The sequence below is a fragment of the Salvelinus fontinalis genome, chromosome 20 (assembly GCF_029448725.1).
Source record: "Salvelinus fontinalis isolate EN_2023a chromosome 20, ASM2944872v1, whole genome shotgun sequence".
NCBI classification, from domain to species: Eukaryota; Metazoa; Chordata; class Actinopteri; order Salmoniformes; family Salmonidae; genus Salvelinus; species Salvelinus fontinalis.
Window position 1 is genome coordinate 34,177,863 of NC_074684.1, and position 25,742 is coordinate 34,203,604.

The 25,742-nt window shown below is 43.5% G+C and overlaps 1 protein-coding gene across 3 annotated transcripts in view; it reads left to right on the forward strand.

Moving 5' to 3' along the window:
- Window positions 1-25,742, forward strand: part of LOC129817767 (ryanodine receptor 3-like) — a 295,018-nt gene that overhangs the window by 139,551 nt on the left and 129,725 nt on the right. For all 3 annotated transcript variants that reach the window (XM_055873310.1, XM_055873311.1, XM_055873312.1), the window contains 19 exons: window positions 603-706; window positions 2,327-2,410; window positions 3,803-3,962; window positions 4,498-4,642; window positions 5,036-5,241; window positions 5,557-5,731; window positions 7,240-7,448; window positions 7,596-7,759; window positions 7,956-8,156; window positions 8,305-8,470; window positions 11,214-11,300; window positions 13,397-13,623; window positions 14,253-14,465; window positions 15,333-15,545; window positions 15,951-16,128; window positions 16,945-17,169; window positions 17,835-18,035; window positions 21,846-21,948; window positions 22,410-22,544. In XM_055873310.1, the coding sequence (XP_055729285.1) occupies window positions 603-706; window positions 2,327-2,410; window positions 3,803-3,962; window positions 4,498-4,642; window positions 5,036-5,241; window positions 5,557-5,731; window positions 7,240-7,448; window positions 7,596-7,759; window positions 7,956-8,156; window positions 8,305-8,470; window positions 11,214-11,300; window positions 13,397-13,623; window positions 14,253-14,465; window positions 15,333-15,545; window positions 15,951-16,128; window positions 16,945-17,169; window positions 17,835-18,035; window positions 21,846-21,948; window positions 22,410-22,544 (3,196 nt within the window). The remainder of the gene's footprint in view (window positions 1-602; window positions 707-2,326; window positions 2,411-3,802; window positions 3,963-4,497; window positions 4,643-5,035; window positions 5,242-5,556; window positions 5,732-7,239; window positions 7,449-7,595; window positions 7,760-7,955; window positions 8,157-8,304; window positions 8,471-11,213; window positions 11,301-13,396; window positions 13,624-14,252; window positions 14,466-15,332; window positions 15,546-15,950; window positions 16,129-16,944; window positions 17,170-17,834; window positions 18,036-21,845; window positions 21,949-22,409; window positions 22,545-25,742) is intronic.

A 25,742-nucleotide genomic window follows, 5' to 3' on the forward strand; every position in this document is an offset into this window, starting at 1 on the left:
GGTAATTACAATTAGACTGGCCTGAGGTAATTACAATTAGACTGGCCTGAGGTAATTACAATTAGACTGGCCCGAGGTAATTACAATTAGACTGGCCTGAGGTAATTACAATTAGACTGGCCCGAGGTAATTACAATTAGACTGGCCCGAGGTAATTACAATTAGACTGGCCTGAGGTAATTACAATTAGACTGGCCTGAGGTAATTACAATTAGACTGGCCTGAGGTAATTACAATTAGACTGGCCTGAGGTAACCTAGCGAAATACACAGTGCAAATGTGTTGAAGTTTTCTTTGAAAAATGCTGATTCAGTTAACGGGTTTGTTTGGAACTTCATTCTCCCGTGTTGAACTATTGTAGTCTACATTGTCAGTAACACATTTGATGGTGTATCGTGATTGGATCATTTAAGTTTCCATTTGTTACACATTAATCTCAGCACCCAGAGCTAATGTTTTATCTGTCACAACAGACTACTGTTTGATAGACTAGCTACGCAGTGAATAATTTAAGTCTTTGTCAACCGGTCTGTTAACAGTTGCAAATCGGTTTGTGCATCCAGACGTGGACCCTGCTAAATTGCCTCTCCTCTCTCCCTCAGGTTCGAGACGACAACAAGAGGCAGCACCCTTGCCTGGTGGATTTCACCAAGCTGCCTGAAACAGAGAGTAACTATAACCTGCAGATGTCTAGTGAAACTCTCAAGTGAGTAGCTAGGCTAAGATCCTAAACACGTATACATACTGTATCACATGACTCATTCCATCCAATTACACTGAAAAGAGCAGCCACCAATCACAACCAAACTGACATCTCAGTATCTCCAATAAAATGATCTACCTCTTCCACACGCGGTGATTGATAGCCATGTTTGATATAAGAGGATGTTTCATACTTGGCTAAGTAATTGACAGATAGGCTATTTAATTGAGGCTCTTCGTACCAGGAAGTGTCTTTAGAAGGAGTGCCTGTGTCTCGACTCTGTGCATGTGTAACGGATGTGAAATGGTCGAGGGCGAGGGGACGGACTAAAGTTAAACTGTTACACATGGGGAAGATGGCGACTCACTGATTAGGTGAAATACTGGGGCTCTGAGCTGAGAGCTTCTCAAGGGCTTTTTAAATCAATACTCACTCGGGAGATCTATCTCATCAAATGCAACTAGCTACTTTAATATTGGCCTCATACAGCCCACATGCAGTTCATGTGAATCAGTATTTGGGGAATTCTTTCCTAACTGAAAGCTGCAGCTGCAGCACTCACACATAAGCAATAGTAACGTAGGAGTTAGTGAGTTTAAAGTTTTTTTGGGGGGAAGCTAATTTTCACCATATAAAATACACCTTTATAATGAAGCATTACGTGCGTCCTCGCATTTTTCAGACTTACATAAGAAGGCTTATTATTCTGGATCATCATAATTTAGGTTAATAATTTTAAAAAGCAATCACTTTTCACCATCAACAAAAAAAAGACATCGCTGAACATATAGTGGCGTAGACCTGTCGGCTATAGACTATATCAGATACGTTTCTGTCTGTCTTCGGACAGGAAAAAATATGGCAATTCTATTACACCTTTATAAGACTGGAGACATTAGCCAAATCTTATTTAATAGCCTACAGACAACAATTGCATGGTAGCCTACTCTGCTGATACTAACAAACCAATGATTTGTATATACAGTGCCTTCGTACTGTAGTATTCAGACCCCTTGACTTTTTACACATTTTGTTACGTCACAGCCTTACTCTAAAATAGTTTAAATAGATTTTCCTCATCAACACAATATCCCATAATGACAAAGTGAAGACAGCTAATGATCACTCTTTCTGTTATACAGTAGTGGCCTATTTTGAATGATTGTATAGTAGTAGGCAAATTAGACTATATAATTTTGTCAATTTAATTGACTTTACTTTAGGGGAGGCTTCTGAATAGTAATGTTACTGATGCTTTTTTTGTGCAAATAGTTGTTTTTATTGCATCACATCAAAGACATTACAATCAATGTCAGTGCTGATCTCATGAAACAGTTTCATTGTGTATAAGTGGAATAGAAGAGTGTCAGGTGAGTGCAGGTGCTCTGCTGTGTATTGATTAATACACGTGGCCAGAGTGTCTGTCTGCTAAGGGTCCCCAAAAAATGGCTACATTTAAAAAACATGATGGAAAAAATATAATAGAAGTTTCAAGTTTTATTAGTCGTATGTACAGGATACACATGTTACACACTGTCCAATGAAATGCTTACTTGCAGGTAACAAAGCATAACGGTGAGATTTTAACTCGTGTATTGCTGTCTCTTTCTCTCTGTGTGTCAGGACCCTGTTGGCACTGGGATGTCATGTGACACAGACTAACATTAACGCTGAGGAAGATCTGAAGAAAGTCAAACTGCCCAAAGAGTAAGTCATGTTGTTTCTACTAGTGGACCTGTCAATTGTAACAGTAGGAGGTTGATTCAAAAAAAACCTGCAGGGGAGAAATCTACTCAGAGACTGTGACTTATTATTATTGAGATAACCGGACATTAAAGCAATGTGAGAGAAATAATTATGAATTCATTAGGAAATCAGAGGGAGTCTGTCTTGTGGTTTGAGACACTTCAACTATAGTTCTACAGTTCTACAGCTCTATAGTTCTACACCTCTACAGTTCTACAGCTCTACAGTTCTATACCTCTACAGTTCTACATCTCTACAGTTCTACACCTCTACAGTTCTACAGTTCTACAGTTCTACAGCTCTATAGTTCTACACCTCTACAGCTCTATAGTTCTACACCTCTACACCTCTACAGCTCTACAGCTCTATAGTTCTACACCTCTACACCTCTACAGCTCTACAGCTCTATAGTTCTACACCTCTACAGCTCTACAGTTCTACACCTCTACAGCTCTACAGCTCTACATCTCTACAGTTCTACACCTCTACAGTTCTACAGTTCTACAGTTCTACAGCTCTATAGTTCTACACCTCTACAGCTCTACAGTTCTACACCTCTACAGCTCTATAGCTCTACAGTTTTACACCTCTACACCTCTACAGTTATACAGCTCTACAGCTCTACAGTTCTACACCTCTACAGCTCTATAGCTCTACAGTTCTACAGTTCTACACCTCTACAGCTCTACAGTTCTACAGCTCTACAGTTCTACAGTTCTACACCTCTACAGTTCTACAGTTCTACACCTCTACAGCTCTACAGTTCTACAGCTCTATAGCTCTACAGTTCTACAGTTATACAGCTCTACAGCTCTACAGTTCTACACCTCTACAGCTCTATAGCTCTACAGTTCTACAGTTCTACACCTCTACAGCTCTACAGTTCTACAGCTCTACACCTCTACAGTTCTACACCTCTACAGCTCTATAGCTCTACAGTTCTACAGTTCTACACCTCTACAGCTCTACAGTTCTACACCTCTACAGCTCTACAGTTCTACAGCTCTACACCTCTACAGTTCTACAGTTCTACAGTTCTACACCTCTACAGCTCTACAGTTCTACACCTCTACAGTTCTACAGTTCTACACCTCTACAGCTCTACAGTTCTACAGTTCTACACCTCTACAGCTCTACAGTTCTACACCTCTACAGCTCTACAGTTCTACAGCTCTACACCTCTACAGTTCTACACCTCTACAGCTCTATAGCTCTACAGTTCTACAGTTCTACACCTCTACAGCTCTACAGTTCTACACCTCTACAGCTCTACAGTTCTACAGCTCTACAGCTTTACAACTTGATATTTTCATCTGTGTGATGTCTAACAGGTATATGTTTTGATATTTTCAGCTATGTGATGTCTAACGGGTACAAGCCAACGCCACTGCAGCTCTCTGAGGTGAAACTGACGGCTGGTCAGGAGGTTCTGGTCGATAAACTGGCGGAGAACGCTCACAACGTGTGGGCCAAGGACAGGGTCAAACAAGGATGGACGTACGGCATCCAGCAGGTAACGTGCTCCCTCTCTCCCTTTATCTGTCAAATCTTAAGTGCACAATCAATACAATTAAGCAATAAGGCCCGAGTGGGTGTGGTATATGGCCAAACTACCAGGGCTGTTCTTAGGCACGACATAACGCAGAGTGCCTGGATACAGCCCTTAGCTATGGTATATTGACCATATACCACAAATCCCTGAGGTGTCTTATTGTTATTATAAACTGGTTACCAACGTAATTAGAGCTGTAAAAATAAGTGTTTTGTCATACCCGTGGTATATGGTCTGATACACCACGGCTGTCAGACAATTAGCATTCAGGGCTCCAACCAGCCAGTTTATAAATAACATTATAAACCAATGTCTTTGTCCAATTCTTTAATCTACCAGACATGTTGGAGTGTGATTAGGCATCAGATGAACGGATGAGCTTTGACTGCATAAATCTCATGCATTTATACGTCATCGAACACACGATTATTTAACAAGACAAAACCAGTCTAGTGAAGCAGAGAGGTCTGATGCATGGCGTTATTTATCTCTGTAGGATGTGAAGAGCAGGCGTAACCCTCGCCTGGTGCCTTACGCTCTGCTTGACGAGAGAACCAAGAAGTCCAACAGAGACAGTCTGAGGGAGGCCATCAGGACCCTGGTGGGATACGGCTATGACATCGACCCCCCAGACCAAGAGGGTGAGGACATTAGCAATTTAATGGTCAAATAACTGTAGTACTGAACTGTACAGTGCTGTAGTAGCGATCACATTGTCATTTTACACTGATGTTACATTGTCGGAGCTATCATTATAGACACTTTTCCAGTATCCTTCAACTCATTTATTAGCAAGCAAACAGGTACATGTCTCCCTTACCTCCCTTACCCTCACCCATACTATCAGATAACATCTTGCCACTGCCCACCTGAATAGTTAGTGTGGAGGCTAGATGGACTGCAATAGATATGGTCCTTCGAGACGGATTCAGTCAATCTTTCAGAGTACTAAGATATCTCTCTAGCTAGGCCCAAAGATACCCTAGAGTTGTCATGGTTTTGGGATGGGTTGAATATCTCCTCTGTGTCCCCAGCCTGTCATATCGTGGAGAGGCAGAGCATTGAGACCATACGGTTCTTCCGCGTAGAGCAGACGTATGCGGTGAAGACAGGGAAGTGGTACTTTGAGTTTGAGGCCCTGACCGGAGGGGACATGAGGGTTGGCTGGGCTAGACCAGGCTGTAGGTCAGACTTTGACCTGGGCATGGACGACCAGGCCTACGTCTTCGATGGATACAAGGTAAACAAACAACACTTTTTTTATCTTTAAATCATGTTTTTTTAAAAAAATATTTTTTTACTCTTATCTTGACTCTCTTTTGATACGGTTTGAAGTGTATTATCATGTACGTAGAGGTCTAGCCTACTCATTCTGCATTCAGCAATGATATGTTGTTGCCAAACAAGCCAACAACAAGTTGGCTAAATCAGAAAGAAATGACACGCCATGTACCTAGGCAAAGGACTGTACACTTGGTTGTACGCTTGATCAACTTTACATTTCCGGGGTGGTTATTACATTAGGGTTCGTAATACGTGTTGTTTGTTCCCCCAGGGTCGTCGGATGCACATGGGCGCACGTTTCTTCGGCCAGTCATGGAACAAAGGAGACGTGGTGGGCTGCATGATCAACATGGAGGACAAGTCTATGGTCTTCACCCTCAACGGAGAACTTATCATCACTAACAAGGGATCCGAGCTCTGCTTCGTCGACTTCGAGACAGAGGATGGTGAGTTTATCTTTATCCTTTTTCAGTCTCTTGTTGGAAGACTGTAGTCTGTAGTGGGTACCCTATGGTGTCCTGTGTGGCTCAGTTGGTAGCGCATGGTGCTTGCCACACCCAGGGTTGCGGGTTAGATTCCCACGGGGTACTGATATGATAATGTACACGACCGTTCAACTGTTTGGAGTCACTTAGAAATGTCCCTGTTTTTGAAAGAAAAGATCTTCAGTTTCTTGGCAATTTCTCGCAGAAAAGCACTTTCTTCTGGAACTCTTCAGTCTATTCTTGTTCTCAGAAATAGCCTTCATTTCTCAGATGAAATAGCCTTCATTTCTCAGAACAATAATAGACTGACGAGTTCCAGAAGAAAGTTCTTTGTTTCTGTCCATTTTGAGCCTGTAAACAAACCCACAAATGCTGATGCTCCAGACACTTAACTAGTCAAAAGAAGGCCATTTTTTATTGCTTCTTTGATCAGAACAATAGTTTTCAGCTGTGCTAACATAATTTACGAAGGGTTTTCTAATGATCAATTAGCCTTTTAAAATGATCAACTTGGATTAGCTAACACAACGTGCCATTGGAACACAGGAGTGATAATGGGCCTCTGTACGCCTATGTAGATATTCCATAAAACAAAATCAGCTGTTTCCAGCTACAATAGTAATTTACAACATTAACAATGTCTACACTGTATTTCTGATCAATTTTATGTTATTTTAATGTACAAAAAATGTGCTTTTCTTTCAAAAACAAGGACATTTCTAAGTGACCCCAAACAGTTGAACGGTGGTGTATGTCAGTCACCCTGGATAAGAGTGTCTGCTACAGTGTCTCCTTTTCTCTCTAGAAAGATCGGGAGGAGGTTCATCCTTCCTTAGCTAACTCTATGTACTGGTTTATACATACAGTACATTTGCTTTGCATCATGTAATGCATATTGCTATTTATTCAGATGTGTTTTATGTGTTCAAGATGTTCTTCACCAGAAATGATCTCTTCAGGTTTTGCATCTCTTAGAGATTGGAGACGCAGAGCTTTAAACACATACAGCTAAACATAAAGCAGCAAAGCATTGGGGGAAATCAGTCATTTCAATTAGCCTCCAAAAATGAACCTGTTGTTGTTGGAAGACAAGCACAATCACTCAGTGGAAATCATATCGATTGTTGTGTTCCAAATTAAGCTTTTTCTCCAAAGTTCTAGGGGAGTGCAGTGTAACTGAGTGCTTTGCAAATAATGGGTGTTTTTGCACCCACTGGTGGATTGGAGTTCATTGCTTTTGGGTTGTGGTTTAAGACTAGTTTCTTTCCAGACTCATACGGTAAACTTTTACCTCTGACCTCTACCATATCCAGACTTCATCCCAGTGTGTTGTTATGCCAAGTCCCAGAATGACCTTATAACTTCTAACCTCTGACCTCTCCCCTCTCCAGGCTTCATCCCAGTGTGTTGTTTTGCCAAGTCCCAGAATGACCTTATAACTTCTAACCTCTGACCTCTCCCCTCTCCAGGCTTCATCCCAGTGTGTTGTCTGGCCCAGGCTGAGATTGGCCGTATGAACCTGGGGAAGGACGCCAGCACCTTTAAGTACTACACCATGTGTGGCCTGCAGGAGGGCTTCGAACCCTTCGCTGTCAACATGAACCGTGAGGTCACCATGTGGTTCAGCAAACGCCTGCCTACCTTCGTCAACATCCCCAAGGACCACAACCACATCGAGGTACCGTTTCAGTATTAAGGGGCCTGGTTACCCAGGGGCCTAATGTTGAGCAATATCCACTAAAGCCTGAGATCTTAAAGGAAATGGTTCTATTCCTGGGTCTGAGTGCTAATCATTCTCCTTTCCATCTGATTGTACTGGCCCCAGGTGACAAGGATAGATGGGACAGTGGACAACCCTCCGTGTCTGAAGGTGACCCACAAGACATTTGGGACCCAGCAGAGCAACAGTGACATGCTGTACTGCAGACTGAGCATGCCTGTAGAGCTCCACGCTCCTCATGTCAATCCTGACGAGTCTCACAAACTCAGGTAGAAACAATGTAGAAACACTGAGGTAGAAACACACACATATTGCTTTCAACCAAGGCTTTAGATATTCCATTTTTACTATTGGAAGACAATAAACATCAGTCAATCAATATTATAATATTTTATACATTCATTTAGTGTGACGCGGAACATGATAAGTTAACGCTGATCTCACCTGGTGATTTTCCTTTTGCAGTCAGCCCCCAAAGGAAGAGGATTATAGCAGCATCACCACATACTATCACTCAGTGAGAGTGTTTGCTGGCCAGGACCCTGCGTCAGTGTGGGTTGGCTGGGTAACCCCTGACTACCATTACCATAGCAAACACTTCAGCCTCAACAAGACACGCACGGTTACCGTAACCCTGGGAGACGAGAGGGGACGAGTCCACGAGAGGCAAGTTCTAGCTTTTTGCTGACATTTAACTGAAGTGACGACGTCATTCATTCATTCATTCACACACTCACTAACTCACTCACTCGATCACTCATTCACTCCATCCCTCCCTGTTTTAACTCTCTCCCACCCTGTCTGTCCATTCCAGTGTTCGGAGGAGTAACTGCTACATGGTGTGTGCTGGAGATGTTGTCGGCTCCTCCCACTCCTCATCCCGGTCTAACATCGACCTGGAGATTGGCTGTTTCGTTGACCTAGCAACAGGCTTTCTCTCCTTCACAGCCAATGGCAAGGAGCTGGCCACAACCTACGAGGTTAACCTAATACATTCAATATATACTGTAGATTACAGTACAGTAGGTAGACCTACTGCATTCACCATATATATTACAGTACAGTAGGTAGACCTACTGCATTCACAATATATATTACAGTACTGTAGGTAGACCTACTGCATTCACCATATATATTACAGTACAGAGGTAGGCCTAGTCTACTGCATCCAATACAGTACAGTACAGTAGGTAGACCTACTGCATTCACCATATTGATTACAGTACTGTAGGTAGACCTACTGCATTCACCATATATATTACAGTACAGTAGGTAGACCTACTGCATTCACCATATTGATTACAGTACTGTAGGTAGGCCTACTGCATTCACCATATATATTACAGTACAGTAGGTAGACCTACTGCATTCACCATATTGATTACAGTACTGTAGGTAGGCCTACTGCATTCACCATATAGATTACAGTACTATAGGTAGACCTACTGCTTTCACCATATATATTACAGTACAGAGGTAGGCCTAGTCTACTGCATCCAATACAGTACAGTACAGTAGGTAGACCTACTGCATTCACCATATAGATTACAGTACAGTAGGTAGACCTACTGCATTCACCATATATATTATAGTACAGTAGGTAGACCTACTGCTTTCACCATATAGATTACAGTACAGTAGGTAGACCTACTGCATTCACCATATATATTACAGTACTATAGGTAGACCTACTGCTTTCACCATATATATTACAGTACAGAGGTAGGCCTAGTTTACTGCATCCAATACAGTACAGTACAGTAGGTAGACCTACTGCATTCACCATATAGATTACAGTACAGTAGGTAGACCTACTGCATTCACCATATAGATTACAGTACAGTAGGTAGACCTACTGCTTTCACCATATAGATTACAGTACAGTAGGTAGACCTACTGCATTCACCATATAGATTACAGTACTATAGGTAGGCCTACTGCATTCACCATATATATTACAGTACTATAGGTAGACCTACTGCTTTCACCATATATATTACAGTACAGAGGTAGGCCTAGTCTACTGCATCCAATACAGTACAGTACAGTAGGTAGACCTACTGCATTCACCATATAGATTACAGTACAGTAGGTAGACCTACTGCATTCACCATATATATTATAGTACAGTAGGTAGACCTACTGCTTTCACCATATAGATTACAGTACAGTAGGTAGACCTACTGCATTCACCATATAGATTACAGTACTATAGGTAGGCCTACTGCATTCACCATATATATTACAGTACTATAGGTAGGCCTACTGCATTCACCATATATATTACAGTACTATAGGTAGGCCTACTGCATTCACCATATAGATTACAGTACTATAGGTAGGCCTACTGCATTCACCATATAGATTACAGTACTATAGGTAGGCCTACTGCATTCACCATATATATTACAGTACTATAGGTAGGCCTACTGCATTCACCATATAGATTACAGTACTATAGGTAGGTCTACTGCATTCACCATATAGATTACAGTACTATAGGTAGGCCTACTGCATTCACCATTAATATTACAGTACAGATGTTTGACCTACTGCATTCACCATATACATTACAGTACAGTAGGTAGGCCTACTGCATTCACCATTTACAGTACTACGTCAGAAGTCTCTTTTCTGTCTCTCCCTCTCTCTCTCTCTCTGTCTCTCTGTCTCTCTGTCTCTCTGTCTCTCTGTCTCTCTGTCTCTCTGTCTCTCTGTCTTTCTGTCACTCTGTCTTTCTCTCTCTCTCTCTCTCTCTCTCTCTCTCTCTCTCTCTCTCTCTCTCTCTCTCTCTCTCTCTCTCTCTCTCTCTCTCTCTCTCTCTCTCTGTCTCTCTCTGTCTCTCGCTCTCTCTCTCTCTCTCTCTCTCTCTCTCTCTCTCGCTCTCTCTCTCTCTGTCTCTCTTCCCCTCTCTCTCTCTCTGTCTGTTGTCTGATGGCTGCCTGGCATTGATACACTGTGTGATACATTGTCTGGCCCCATGTCCAAGTCACTTCTGCATCCATAATGGCACCCTATTTCCTATATAGTACACTACTAGTCAAAAGTAGTGCACTATAAAGTGAATAGGGTGCCATTTGGGATTTAGTCTCTCTGTCTGATGCCTTGCTTTGATACACTGTGTGATTGTGTGATAGGCATCAGAGGGGCAGTTTAAAAGACTACTAAATCCATCGGCTGTCTGAATGCAGACCAAGATGACCCAAACGTCAGTGATCTTTAACTCGACTCCAAAAGCGAGAGCTGCGCCTGTTTTCTCTCCAATTCAGACCACAAGAGGCAGATGAGTTGTGACGGCTGTGTAGTTACTACATGGTTCCATTTGAGAGGCCTACAGAGACAGAATTACCATATAGATTAAGTCATACTTAGAATGCTGAGCGTTCCACCTTGAGTATTTAGAGGGTTCTAGAACTCAAAGGTGAAAATTCCACAAGCGTCAATCCCTGAAGTATTGTTGGTGATGTGTTATGGATGTTGAGGAGATTGTTAGCATGGACATTGGATCGTATCAAGTGTATCAAGTGCCCCTCAATTTTCGTAACCGTGCCTTTAGAGTTGAGGATGTGTGATTGACTCTAAGCAGGTTGTTGACTTGCTTTCCTTATGTTTTGAATGTCTAGGTGGTTGAGTTATTGTAATGCTGTTGTGTGTATTGTTCTGTGTCTATAAGCTGTTACTGTTCTTCGGGTAATGATTGTGTGTATATTCTTGTGTGTCTAGTTGGAGTCCAACAGCAAGCTGTTCCCTGCTGTGTTTGTGCGTCCCACCAGCACCAACCTCTTCCAGTTTGAGTTTGTCAAGATCAAGGTTGGTGTCCCCCAGTCTACTACTATAACCAGTCTACTACTATAACCAGTCTACTACTATATCCAGTCTACTACTATAACCAGTCTGCTACTATAACCAGTCTACAACTATAACCAGTCTACAACCAAAACCAGTCTGCTACTATAACCAGTCTACTACTATAGCCAGTCTGCTACTATAACCAGTCTGCTACTATAACCAGTCTACTACTATAGCCAGTCTACTAATATAACCAGTCTACAACTATAACCAGTCTACAACTATAACCAGTCTACAACTATAACCAGTCTGCTACTATAACCAGTCTACTACTATAACCAGTCTACTACTATAACCAGTCTGCTACTATAACCAGTCTACTACTATAACCAGTCTACTACTATAACCAGTCTACTACTATATCCAGTCTACTACTATAACCAGTCTACTACTATAACCAGTCTACTACTATAACCAGTCTACTACTATAACCAGTCTACTACTATAACCAGTCTACTACTATAACCAGTCTACTACTATAACCAGTCTGCTACTATACGATGGGTAATTAACTGATGTAAATCTTTCCTATTACAGGTAAAGGTCCAATGCAGCTGTTTTTATCTCAATATCAAATCATTTCTCGGTAACAATTAAGAACCTTACTGTGATTGTGTTCAATTAAAATTGCCAAAAAGAAACAAAAATAGCTTCTTAGCGAAGAGCAATTTCTCAAGCAAGAATTTAGCTAGGACTGTCTAGGAGTTGTCTGAGTGGGGAGGGGGAAACCTAAAATGAACTGTTTTTGACAGAGAGGTTTTGAACGATCTTTCTTATTGGTCTATAAAATAATTTACAGCCGGGGGCGCTAGAGAGCGTGCTATGGAGTAGACGTGCTTTGCAAGAGCTCCGCTCAATTTTGAAACAAATGAGTATTTATCTTAACCTCACAACCTATAACTTCAAACAAATATGACAAAGGGAAAAGGCACCAAAAAAGGGGGCGCTAAACAAGGTAATTGGAATGAGATAGACAACGAACCAATTTCAACGTTGCCGACCCACGAGGAGCTAGCTGAAGGGGCTAGCTTCCAAGAGATCCCCACAGATCCTACTCAAAGTGACATACTGGCTGCCTTAAACTCACTAAGCAAGAAGGTGGACACAAGGTTGGCTGATATCTCAAAGAGTCTTGGGACTTTGGCCGAAACTGTGAAGGCAACTAAGGGAAGGGTGCACGAGGTTGAGCAGACGACAGTCGATCACGAGGCCAGACTACAGGACATAGAGAGACAGTGCGCAACGTTCAAAAATGACAAAACCCTGAAGGCCCGACTGGAAATGCTCGAGTCGCATTCAAGACACCAGAACATCCGAATATGTGGGATACAGGAGGACACTGAGGAAGGGAAATCCACTGGATTTGTCTCGGAGCTGATACCGGCATTGCTGGGGAGTGAACACTTCAAAACGGCCACCCTGATCGACCGCGCACACAGATCACAGGCAACGAAGCCGGCCAAGGGCGGGCCACCAAGGCCATTCATTGTAAGGCTGCACTATCCCCACACCAGGGATCTCATCCTCAAGCTGGCTAGTCAAAAGTTCCCCCTTAACTACAACGGAGCCAGGGTGTCTTTCTACCCAGATCTTACCTTGGAGGTGAGGAACCAACGGAAAGAGTATGATGAGGTACGCAACAAATGCAGGGCGGTCAACATCCGATATGGATTCCTCTTCCCAGCCCGGTTTAAGGTGACAGTCGAGGGATCAACACGTACGTTTGACAACTCAAAAGAGGCCGATCTGTTCTTGACAAGCAAGCTCCCTGGCTGAGGATACAGAACGGCTGTGTCAGCCGGCTAAATGGCCAAATACAGGCCAGGAATGTGTTTGAATTGAATTTCCGGCCTTTAACATGATTTCTCTATCCCCTCCCTCCCTTTTTTCCTCCCTCTCTCTCTCTCTCTCTCTCCCTCTTCCTTCCTCCCTTCCTCCCTCCCTTTTCTCTCTCTCTTTCTCTCTCCCTCCCTCCCTCCCTATTTTCTCTCTCTCCCTCCCTCCCTCTTTTCTCCATCCATCTCTCTCTCTCTCTCTCTCTCTCTCTCTCTCCCCAGGACGCCATGCCCCTGTCGTCAGCCATCTTTAAGAGTGAGCAGCGTAACCCTGTGCCCCAGTGTCCACCGCGTCTGGACGTTCAGACCATCGTAGCGGTGCTGTGGAGCCGTATGCCCAACACCTTCCTCACCGTGGAGACCGCCCGGGTCTCAGAGAGACACGGCTGGGTGGTGCAGTGTCTGGAGCCACTGCAGATGATGGCTGTTCATATACCTGAGGAAAACAGGTGGCTGACGCACTCACTCTATCTGAAATCAATACCCAGCCTCTTCTCCTAGGCCCTATAGTAGACCTGCTACCTCATCAGTGGTTCAGTAGGCACCATACATTATCAGTAATAATAATAATAATAATAATAATAATAATCAATGTTTCAGTAGACCGACCACCTCTGATCAATGTTTTAGTTTCACACTTCTCATGGATTTGAAAGGATTAGATGGAGTAATAATATCTTGCTCATTTATGCATCTGCTGGGCTAGGTGGAGTTTACAAAAAATAAAACATCTTAAACCCATGTATTGCTTAGCAACACTGTGTCTTTGCTATCCTTTCTCTTTCTCTCTCTCTCTCTCTGTCTCTCTCTATCTCTCTCTCTCTGTCTCTCTCTCTGTCTCTCTCTCTGTCTCTCTCTGTCTCTCTCTCTGTCTCTCTCTATCTCTCTCTCTGTCTCTCTCGCTGTCTCTCTCTCTCTCTCTCTCTCTCTCTCTCTCTCTCTCTGTCTCTCTCTCTGTCTGTCTCTCTCTCTCTCTCTCTCTCTCTCTCTCTCTCTCTCTCTCTCTCTCTCTCTCTCTCTCTCTCTCTCTCTCTCTCTCTCTCTCCCTTCTCCATCCCTCTCCTTCCACTCCCCTCAGGTGTCTGGACATCCTGGAGCTATCGGAGGTAGAGAGTCTGAGGAAGTTCCACTACCACACCCTGATGCTCTACTGTGCCCTCTGCGCATTGGGCAACACCCGCGTGGCACACGCCCTCTGCTCCCACCTCGACCAATCGCAGCTGCTTTACACCATCGACAACCAATACCTTTCCGGCATGCTGAGAGAGGGCTTCTATAATGTTCTTATGAGGTGGGTGATGAGTTCATTGGTTGGTGGATGAGTGGTCTTTATAATGAACAGGGTGTTTACGCACTTGGAAAATAAGAATCTTATTGAAATCTATTATTATGCTGATAATTGATTGGTTGATTGGTTGAATGACTGACTGTTTAATTGATTGATTGATTGATTGATTGATGGATTGATTGATTGGTTGGTTGATATATTGATTGATTGGTTGATATATTGATTGATTGATTGGTTGATATATTGATTGATTGGTTGGTTGGTTGATATATTGATTGATTTATTGATTGGTTGATATATTGATTTATGTTTTGGTTGGTTGATATATTGATTTATTGATTGGTTGATATATTGATATAATGATTGATTGGTTGGTTGATATATTGATTGATTGATTGGTTGGTTGGTTGGTTGATATAGTGATTGGTTGATATATTGATTGATGTTTTGGTTGGCTGATATATTAATTTATTGATTGGTTGATATATTGATTTATTGATTTATTGATTGATGTTTTGGTTGGTTGATATATTGATTTATTTATTGGTTGATATATTGATTGATTGATTGATTGATTGGTTGATATATTGATTGATTGATTGGTTGGTTGGTTGGTTGGTTGATATATTGATTGATTTATTGATTGGTTGATATATTGATTGATGTTTTGGTTGGTCGATATATTGATTGGTTGATATATTAATATATTGATTGGTTGATATATTGATATATTGATTGATTGATTGATTTATTGATTGGTTGGTTGGTTGATATATTGATTGATTTATTGATTGGTTGGTTGATATATTGATTGATTGATTTATTGATTGGTTTATATATTGATTGATTGATCTATGTACCTACCACCAGCATCCACCTGGAGACAGCGAAGGAGGCACGTCTGATGATGAACAACGAGTTTATCATCCCCGTGATTGATGAGACGCGCTCCATCAAGCTGTTCCCTGACGAGTCCAAGAGACACTCTCTACCCGGGGTAGACCTCAGCACCTCTCTGAAACCACGCCTCAACTTCTCCCCTCTCTCCTTCATCACCACCAAGAAACAGCAGCACCTCTACAGGTCAGGGTTTTACTACTTTCACTGTTTTATCAAGCTGTCAAAGCTTTTAGACTTCGGTTGAGATGCTATTTCAAATCATTTCAAATGCTTCATCTGGCCTTGATTGAGCTTGCCTGGTTTAATGGCCCAATAGAATAGTCACAAAAGTGTAAACCCCGCCCATCTGGCACTTTAGACAGGCCAGAACAAACGCTCAAAGTCAGTTAAAGATTTCAAATAGTCGGTTGAAGATTTCAAATAGTCGGTTAAAAATGTCAAATCTTTGAACCCAACTCTGCTACAGATCGAGTTTTTTACTACTTTAACTTTAAATGTTTATAGTACTTTTTATTATCTTATACTTATAACGCCTTGGCTATGACAAATGCACTATAAAACACATTATTATTATAATGATTCTTCCAGCCCCCAGATCCCCCTGGGCATCCTGAAGGAGAAGGCCATCAGTATGCTGACTGAGGCGGTGCAGGGAGGAGGCAGTCACATCAGAGACCCAGTAGGGGGCAGTGTGGAGTACCAGTTTGTCCCCATCCTCAAGCTGATTGGGACCCTGCTGATCATGGGGGTACTCACCAGCGAGGAGGTGAGGTTTAGTCCTGTCTGTGAAGATCAGTTGGTATGATGTGTGAGCGTGGCGCTAGCAAAGCCAGGGTTCTATTCATTAGGAACGAAACGAAAGCAACCGGACTGGAACAGTTCTGCTTCAGTGTGCTCTAATGAACACAACCCAGGGTTGTGGGTTTAATTCCTGCTGGGGTGACATGTACAAAAAATGTATGTACTGCATGTACTGTAAATGGCTTTGGATAAATATAGTGTCTGCTAAATGGCATATACAGGTAACTACCAAAATAAAGGAAACACCAACATAAAGGGTCTTAATAGGGTGTTGGGCCACCACCAGCCAGCTTCAATAGATTCTACAAGTGTCTGGAACTCTATTGGATGCGACACAATTCTTCCACAAGAAATTCCATCATTTGGTGTTTTGTTGATTGTGTTTGAAAACACTGTCTCAGGCGCCGCTCCAGAATCTCCCAGAAGTGTTTAATTGAGTTGAGATCTGGTGACTGAGACGGCCATGGCATATTGGCTTTACATCGTTTTCATGCTCATCAAACTCGTCATTGGCCACTCGTGCCCTGTTGATAGGGGCATTGTCATCCTATGGGGGCATATCTATGGCAGCCAAAATAATGGCCTGCCCAGCATTTTATACTTGACCCTAAGCATGATGGGATGTTAATTCCTTAATTAACTCAGGACCCACACCTGTGTGGAAGCACCTACTTTCAATACACTTTGTATCCCTCATTTACTCAAGTGTTTCCATTATTTTGACAGTTACCTGTATTTGCATGAAATATGTGGCATGTTTTTTGTTTTTTTCATGTACTAGGTGAGGCTGATCCTGCTCCTCATCGATCCCAACGTGTTCGGGGAGCCAGAAGATGAGGAGGCCAAGGTGGAGGAGGTGGAGGCAGCAGCAGGAGGAGGAGAGAAGGAGGAAGTGAGCAGCAACGAGGTGAAGGCTGTGGAGGCTGGTGAGGAGGAGACCAAGGAGGTCAAAATGTCTGTGAAGGGACTGCTGGAGAAGACACTGCCTGAGTCTGTCAAACGACAGGTAGCAGAGAGAGCCCACCCCCCGCATACACACACACACACACACACACACACACACACACACACACACACACACACACACACACACACACACACACACACACACACACACACACACACACACACACACACACACACACACACACACACACACACACACACACACACACACAGACACACACACACAGACACACACACACACACACACACACAAACACAAACACACACACCCTCAGTGTCTCACACACTGGCAGTTGTTGAAGCACCAGGTGTTCAGTCCCAGCTAAATGGACTGTTGACTGATGCCAACTAATAAATTGGCTGGCTACTCAATCAAATTAAATATACCAGCAAAATCATTACCAGCAAAACGATTATTATAGGAGAGACACACACACACACACACAAGTTCCGATCAGATTAAACAACTTGTTAACACTAAACATAATTGGTACATGACATGTAACAAAGGTAGGTATGTACTAACTATAGATGGACTGTAAATACTGACTGAAATACCCCTCCCTACTAGGTAGTACTAACGTCATCTCTCTTTGTTGGAATTAAAGAGCAATTCACAACTCAATTCAGAATAGAGCCCAACCCTGTGGTGTACTGTACTGCACTGTACCGTCCATGATCCAACATGATCTAACTCTCTACTAGATGTGTGAGCTGCTCCACTACTTCTGTGACTGTGAGTTGAAGCAGCGTATCGAGGCCATCGTGTCCTTCTCAGACAGCTTTGTGTCCAAGCTGCAGTACAACCAGAAGTTCCGGTATAACCAACTGATGTTGGCCCTCAACATGTCTGCTGCCGTCACTGCCAAGAAGACCAAGGAGTTCAGATCCCCTCCTCAGGAGCAGGTACTGTTTTAGTCGTTGTGTTGCAGAAAACTTAGCGACATTTAACAACAGTTGTGTTAAGAAGAAGAAGCAGTTGTTCTGTTTTGGTTTTCCGTCATTCTCCATGTTTGGCAGACTAGTATCAGAATCAGAATTATCTAGTATCAGAATCAGAATTATCTAGTATCAGAATCAGAATTATCTAGTATCAGAATCAGAATTATCTCGTATCAGAATCAGAATTATCTAGTATTAGAATCAGAATTATCTAGTATTAGAATCAGAATTATCTAGTATCAGAATCAGAATTATCTAGTATCAGAATCAGAATTATCTAGTATCATCAGAATCAGAATTACTTACATCCAACAATCTTGATAAAAATGTGAAAAAAGCCTAAGGCTGCCATAAAATAAAGTAACCGGAAGTAAAACCTTCTTTTAAAGCATGTCTGTAATGAAAGAGCTACAATTAAAAGTTCAAGCACATCAATAACGAGCCTCTGTCAGTTAACCCTAACCCAACCCAGCCTCTGATAGTTAACCCCAACCCAACCCAGCCTCTGATAGTTAACCCTAACCCAGCCTCTGTCAGTTAACCCTAACCCAACCCAGCCTCTGATAGTTAACCCCAACCCAGCCTCTGATAGTTAACCCCAACCCAACCCAGCCTCTGATAGTTAACCCTAACCCAGCCTCTGATAGTTAACCCTAACCCAACCCAGCCTCTGATAGTTAACCCCAACCCAACCCAGCCTCTGATAGTTAACCCTAACCCAGCCTCTGTCAGTTAACCCTAACCCAACCCAGCCTCTGATAGTTAACCCAAACCCAGCCTCTGATAGTTAACCCCAACCCAACCCAGCCTCTGATAGTTAACCCTAACCCAGCCTCTGTCAGTTAACCCTAACCCAACCCAGCCTCTGATAGTTAACCCCAACCCAGCCTCTGATAGTTAACCCCAACCCAACCCAGCCTCTGATAGTTAACCTCAACCCAGCCTCTGATAGTTAACCCTAACCCAACCCAGCCTCTGATAGTTAACCCCAACCCAGCCTCTGATAGTTAACCCCAACCCAACCCAGCCTCTGATAGTTAACCCTAACCCAGCCTCTGATAGTTAACCCTAACCCAACCCAGCCTCTGATAGTTAACCCCAACCCAACCCAGCTTCTGATAGTTAACCCTAACCCAGCCTCTGTCAGTTAACCCTAACCCAACCCAGCCTCTGATAGTTAACCCCAACCCAGCCTCTGATAGTTAACCCCAACCCAGCCTCTGATAGTTAAACCCAACCCAGCCTCTGATAGTTAACCCTAACCCCAACCCAGCCTCTGATAGTTAACCCTAACCCAGCCTCTGATAGTTAACCCTAACCCCAACCCAGCCTCTGATAGTTGTCCCTGGTGGCAGCTATTCTGATTTTAGGTTCCTTCAGCTTGGGTGTTGAGTCTTACTGTAAATGCTCTGACGGCACATCAGATCCAGGATCAGATTACCTTTACCCTAATCCTATTCTTAACCATTGCAGAAATATCTAACTGTCCCTGTGTCAGTGGTTTTGACTAACTTGTGAATACTGCTCAGCAGTTAAAGGTGCCGGCAATTAGAAGTTGCAAATGGAATGCACTAGCACATCTGAGGGTTGCTTTAGCTAGAAGGTGGAACATGTTCAAATGGCTTTCAAATGTAAGAAGCACCGCACTTTCAAAGTATCCCTTTTATACTTTTACTTGTGTAGAACAACGGGAGATGCACAGAGGTAGTCAGACTCACAGATACTTAGAACCAGTGTTTATGATCTATTATGTAACTGTCTCTCTGTCCTCGCTGTGCCTGAGAGCTGAGTAGAGGAACATAACTCAGCATAGAGAGAGAGAGAGAGAGAGAGAACACCACACACCACACACCACACACACACATACACACACTGCATACACACACACACACACACACACACACACACACACACACACACACACACACACACACACACACACACACACACACACACACACACACACACACCCACACGCACACTACACTACACTAATTACATCACTACTCGCATCACTAATCACATCACTACTCACATCACTAATCACATCACTACTCACATCACTACTCACATCACTAATCACATCACTACTCACATAACTCCTCACATCACTAATCACATCACTAATCACATCACTAATCACATCACTAATTACATCACTACTCACATCACTAATCACATCACTACTCACATCACTAATCACATCACTAATCACATCACTAATCACATCACTACTCACATCACTAATCACATCACTAATCACATCACTACTCACATCACTACTCACATCACTAATTACATCACTACTCACATCACATCACTACTCAAATCACATCACTAATCACATCACTAATCACATCACTACTCACATCACTAATCGCATCACTACTCACATCACTAATCACATCACTAATCACATCACTACTCACATCACTACTCACGTCACTACTCACATCACTAATCACATCACTACTCACATCACTAATCACTAATCACTACTCACTACTCACATCACTACTCACATCACTAATCACATCACTACTCACATCACTACTCACATCACATCACTACTCACATCACTACTCACATCACATCACTACTCACATCACTAATCACATCACTACTCACATCACTACTCACATCACATCACTACTCACATCACTACTCACATCACATCACTAATCACATCACTAATCACATCACTACTCACATCACTACTCACATCACGTCACTGATCATATCACTAATCACATCACTAATCATATCACTACTCACATCACTAATTACATCACTAATCACATTACTAATCACATCACTAATCACATCACTACTCACATCACTAATCACATCACTAATCACATCACTACTCACATCACTAATCACATCACTAATCACATCACTACTTACATCACATCACTACTCACATCACTACTCACATCACATCACTAATCACATCACTAATCACATCACTACTCACATCACATCACTACTCACATCACTAATCACATCACTACTCACATCACTACTCACATCACTACTCACATCACATCACTACTCACATCACTACTCACATCACTAATCACATCACTAATCACATCACTACTCACATCACATCACTACTCACATCACTACTCACATCACATCACTAATCACATCACTAATCACATCACTACTCACATCACGTCACTAATCATATCACTAATCACATCACTAATCACATCACTAATCATATCACTACTCACATCACTAATTACATCACTAATCACATTACTAATCACATCACTCATCACAAAGACCTCTTTATTTCTCACCTTATTTTATTAAGAAGTAGTAGTGCCAAAAATCAAATCAAAACATTTCTCCTCATCCAGCAGGACGGGACTCAATTGAATTTTCAGTGAATGTCTTTTATAGTTAGCATGTGCCTCTCCTCGTATAGCTAGCTGTCCGTCTGTGTAGCAGGCGTTTGGTCTAATGGCCATATTACCGTAGAGTGCCTCCTGGTAAATGGCTTTCCACACCGTAGGATGGGAATATATCCCCTTGTAGTATGCTCCGTAAATGATGTCCCCAAGCTAGAGGTGGGAAAACCATCCATACCATTCTCCTCTTCATGGATCAAACAGATGTGATGTCATAGAGACTCTCCGGGCCAGTCCGACTCACAGTAATGATGCTATGCTGTAGGGAATATATATGTCTTTCTCTCTCTCTCTCTCTCTCTCTCTCTCCTTTTTCTCTCTATCACTAACACACCTCCCTCCCTCCATATAGATCAACATCCTGTTAAACTTTGCTGCTGGGGAGGACTGTCCCTGTCCTGAAGAGATTCAGGAAGACCTCTACAGCTTCCACGATGAGCTGAGACTGCACTGTGGTACGAGACACACACTGACAGTTTAAAAGACAAAATCCTAACTAGAGATGCAGGGCCGTACAGTAACTCACAGATCTTCCATTGATGTTAAATCAATACATCATTTCAGTTATTAAATCAAAAGTTCGTCCCAAATGTACAATGTTTCCTACATGACATGATGACTCCACTGGACGCACACTGGTTCAACTCAATGTTGTTTCCACTTCATTTCAATTACATGACGTGGAACCAATGTCGAATGCATGTTGAATTAATGTCAGTGCCCGGTGGGATCTGTATTGATGAATAGGTTCACAGTTCAATATTGATTATATATGTTAAATGTAATTATAAACTCTTAAGTCTACCTAAGAGTACAACATCTAACCTGTATGTCACTATGTGATGGAGACACCAGAATTAAAAGATTATCCTCCCAGTCCTGCCCTTCATATTTCTGCCCGTCTCGGTCCCTGCAGGCATCCCAGTGGAGGAGGAGGAGGAGGAGGAAGACACGTCTATAAAGGGTCGTCTGCTAGCCATGCTCTATAAGATCAAGGGGCCGCCCAAGAAACTAGAGGAGGAACCTACAGAGCAGGAACAAGCTGCTCCCAGTAAGCTACTACCAGGGTTTACGTTAATGCCGTTTTCAGTTTAGTCGATTCAGGCTGCCCCCAGGAAGAGACTGTCTAGGAATAGGCATGTTCCCCACGTGTCATTGCCCTTCAGAAGTGTTCATTAAAGGGTAGGAAAAGAAGGAACATCTCTTTCTATCTCTCTGTCTGAAGATGATACATTCACATTCATTTACGTGATATATGTTCAGCAGACAGACAGACATTAAAACACCCTTTTCACTTACCTGATCGTCTGGCAGGACAGAGTTCAATTCTAATGGTGGGCACTAAAGGTTCACACTGCAATACTGAAGAGTTACCTACATATAGTCAGGATTTTTATTTATTTATTTATTTCACCTTTATTTAACCAGGTAGGCTAGTTGAGAACAAGTTCTCATTTGCAACTGCGACCTGGCCAAGATAAAGCATAGCAATTCGACACATACAACAACACAGAGTTACAGGGAGATATGAGGGAGATATGAGTCTCCAGCTTCAGAGATTTTTGCAGTTCGTTCCAGTCATTGGCAGCAGAGAACTGGAAGGAAAGACGACCAAAGGAGGAATTGGCTTTGTGGGTGACCAGTGAGATATACCTGATGGAGCGCGTGCTACGAGAGGGTGCTGCTATGGTGACCAGTGAGCTGAGATAAGGCGTGGCTTTACCTAGCAGAGACTTGTAGATGACCTGGAGTCAGTGGGTTTGGCGACGAGTATGAAGCGAGGGCCAGCAAACGAGAGCGTGCAGGTCGCAATGGTGGGTAGTGTATGGGGCTTTGGTGACAAAACGGATGGCACTGTGATAGACTGCATCCAATTTGTTGAGTAGGGTATTGGAGGCTATTTTGTAAATGACATCACCGAAGTCGAGGATTGGTAGGATGGTTAGTTTTACAAGGGTATGTTTGGCAGCATGAGTGAAGGATGCTTTGTTGCGGAATAGGAAGCCAATTCTAGATTTAACTTTGGATTGAAGATGTTTGATGTGAGTCTGGAAGGAGAGTTTACAGTCTAACCAGACACCCAGGTATTTGTAGTTGTCCACGTATTCTAAATCAGAGCCGTCCAGAGTAGTGATGCTGGACGGGCGAGCAGGCGCGGGCAGTGATCAGATCCCTGTCGGTTTTAAGAATACAACAGGTGTAGACCTTAAAGTGAAATGCTTTCTTACAAGCCCTTAATCAACAATGCAGTTTAAGAGACATCTGTAACTTGTATGGTTCCTCCACAACACTACAAAGGTCTACAACAAAACCCCAGTCTGTTGTCTGCAGCTCACTAACACAACTCCACAGCACCACTCCAGAGGTTTACACCGGAGGAAACTTCCTCTCTCTGTTATTCAGCTGAACGCAAAACCCTCGTTAGAAGTTAGGCAGCAACGTGTTTTTGGACAGCCTCACTTCTGAACCAGGTGGAGACAGATTGTACCCTCTCTCTGTGTGTGTGTGTGTGTGTGTGTGTGTGTGTGTGTGTGTGTGTGTGTGTGTGTGTGTGTGTGTGTGTGTGTGTGTGTGTGTGTGTTAGTGTGTGTGTGTGTGTGTGTGTGTGTGTGTGTGTGTGTGTGTGTGTGTGTGTGTGTGTGTGTGTGTGTTAGTGTGTGTGTGTGTGTTAGTGTGTGTGTGTGTGTGTTAGTGTGTGTGTGTGTGTGTGTGTGTGTGTGTGTGTGTGTGTGTGTGTGTGTTAGTGTGTGTGTGTGTGTGTTAGTGTGTGTGTGTGTGTTAGTGTGTGTGTGTGTGTTAGTGTGTGTGTGTGTGTGTGTGTGTGTGTGTGTGTGTGTGTGTGTGTGTGTGTGTGTGTGTGTGTGTGTGTGTGTGTGTGTGTGTGTGTGTGTGTGTGTGTGTGTGTGTCTGAGCTCTGTGACTCCCGGGGTAGGGTTCTGGCTGTCAACCAGCTTTCATTTACTATGTCAGACCCTCTAAAACAACACATTTCACTGGACCTATCCGGTGTATGTGACAGAATATATATATTGATATGTATACTTTTATTTTCACATAAATGTAAATGGTACCTAGCTGCACCTACTGGTGGTTTACTTGGATGAGATAGTTCCGTTTTTCTCCCCAGTACCCACTTTATAAGTATCAGAGGTTTGAAGGACAATCAGGTTAGATGTTGTTCCTCATATGTAATATAACGTCCAATAACTGTTGAGGGAGACTTCTAATGGGGAGGTACTTAACATTGTCGTCTAGTCCAGCATCATTGACTTAATTAGAAAACGAATAGGGGAAGTTTTATAGAGTTAATGAGAAAAAGAGGGAAAGGGAAAGTTTCACATGAGGATTTCAGGGTGTTTAGGAAGTCTATATTAAGAGAGAGGAAGGTAGGATAGGGGATTGGAGAGGTGGGGAGGGGAGAGGTGGGGAGAGGGGTTTTGGGATTGAAGAGGTGGGGAGAGGAGGTGGGGAAGAGGAGAGGTGGAGAGAGGAGAGGTGGGGAGAGGAGAGGGGTGAGGAGATGGGAGAAGTGGGGAGATGAGAGGTAGGGGGATGTGGGGAGAGGAGAGATGGGGAGAGGAGAGGTAGGGGGTGGGGAGAGGAGAGATGGGGAGAGGAGAGGTAGGGAGAGGAGAGGTAGGGGAACGTGGGGAGAGGAGAGATGGGGAGAGGAGAGTTAGGGAGAGGAGAGGTAGGGGGAGGTGGGGAGAGGAGAGGTGGGGAGAGGAGTAGGAGAAGAGAGGTAGGGGGAGGTGGGGAGTGCAGAGGTAGGGGGAGGTGGGGAGTGGAGAGGTAGGGAGAGGAGAGGTAGGGGGAGGTGGGGAGAGGAGAGGTAGGGGGAGGTGGGGAGAGGAGAGGTGGGGAGAGGAGAGGTAGGGGGAGGTGAGGAGAGGAGAGGTAGGGGGAGGTGGGGAGTGGAGAGGTAGGGGGAGGAGAGGTAGGGGGAGGTGAGGAGAGGAGAGGTAGGGGGAGGTGGGGAGAGGTAGGGAGAGGAGAGGTAGGGGGAGGTGGGGAGAGGAGAGGTAGGGGGAGGTGGGGAGAGGAGAGGTAGGGAGAGGAGAGGTAGGGGGAGGTGGGGAGAGGAGAGGTAGGGGGAGGTGGGGAGAGGAGAGGTGGGGAGAGGAGAGGTAGGGGGAGGTGAGGAGAGGAGAGGTAGGGGGAGGTGGGGAGTGGAGAGGTAGGGGGAGGAGAGGTAGGGGGAGGTGAGGAGAGGAGAGGTAGGGGGAGGTGGGGAGAGGAGAGGTAGGGA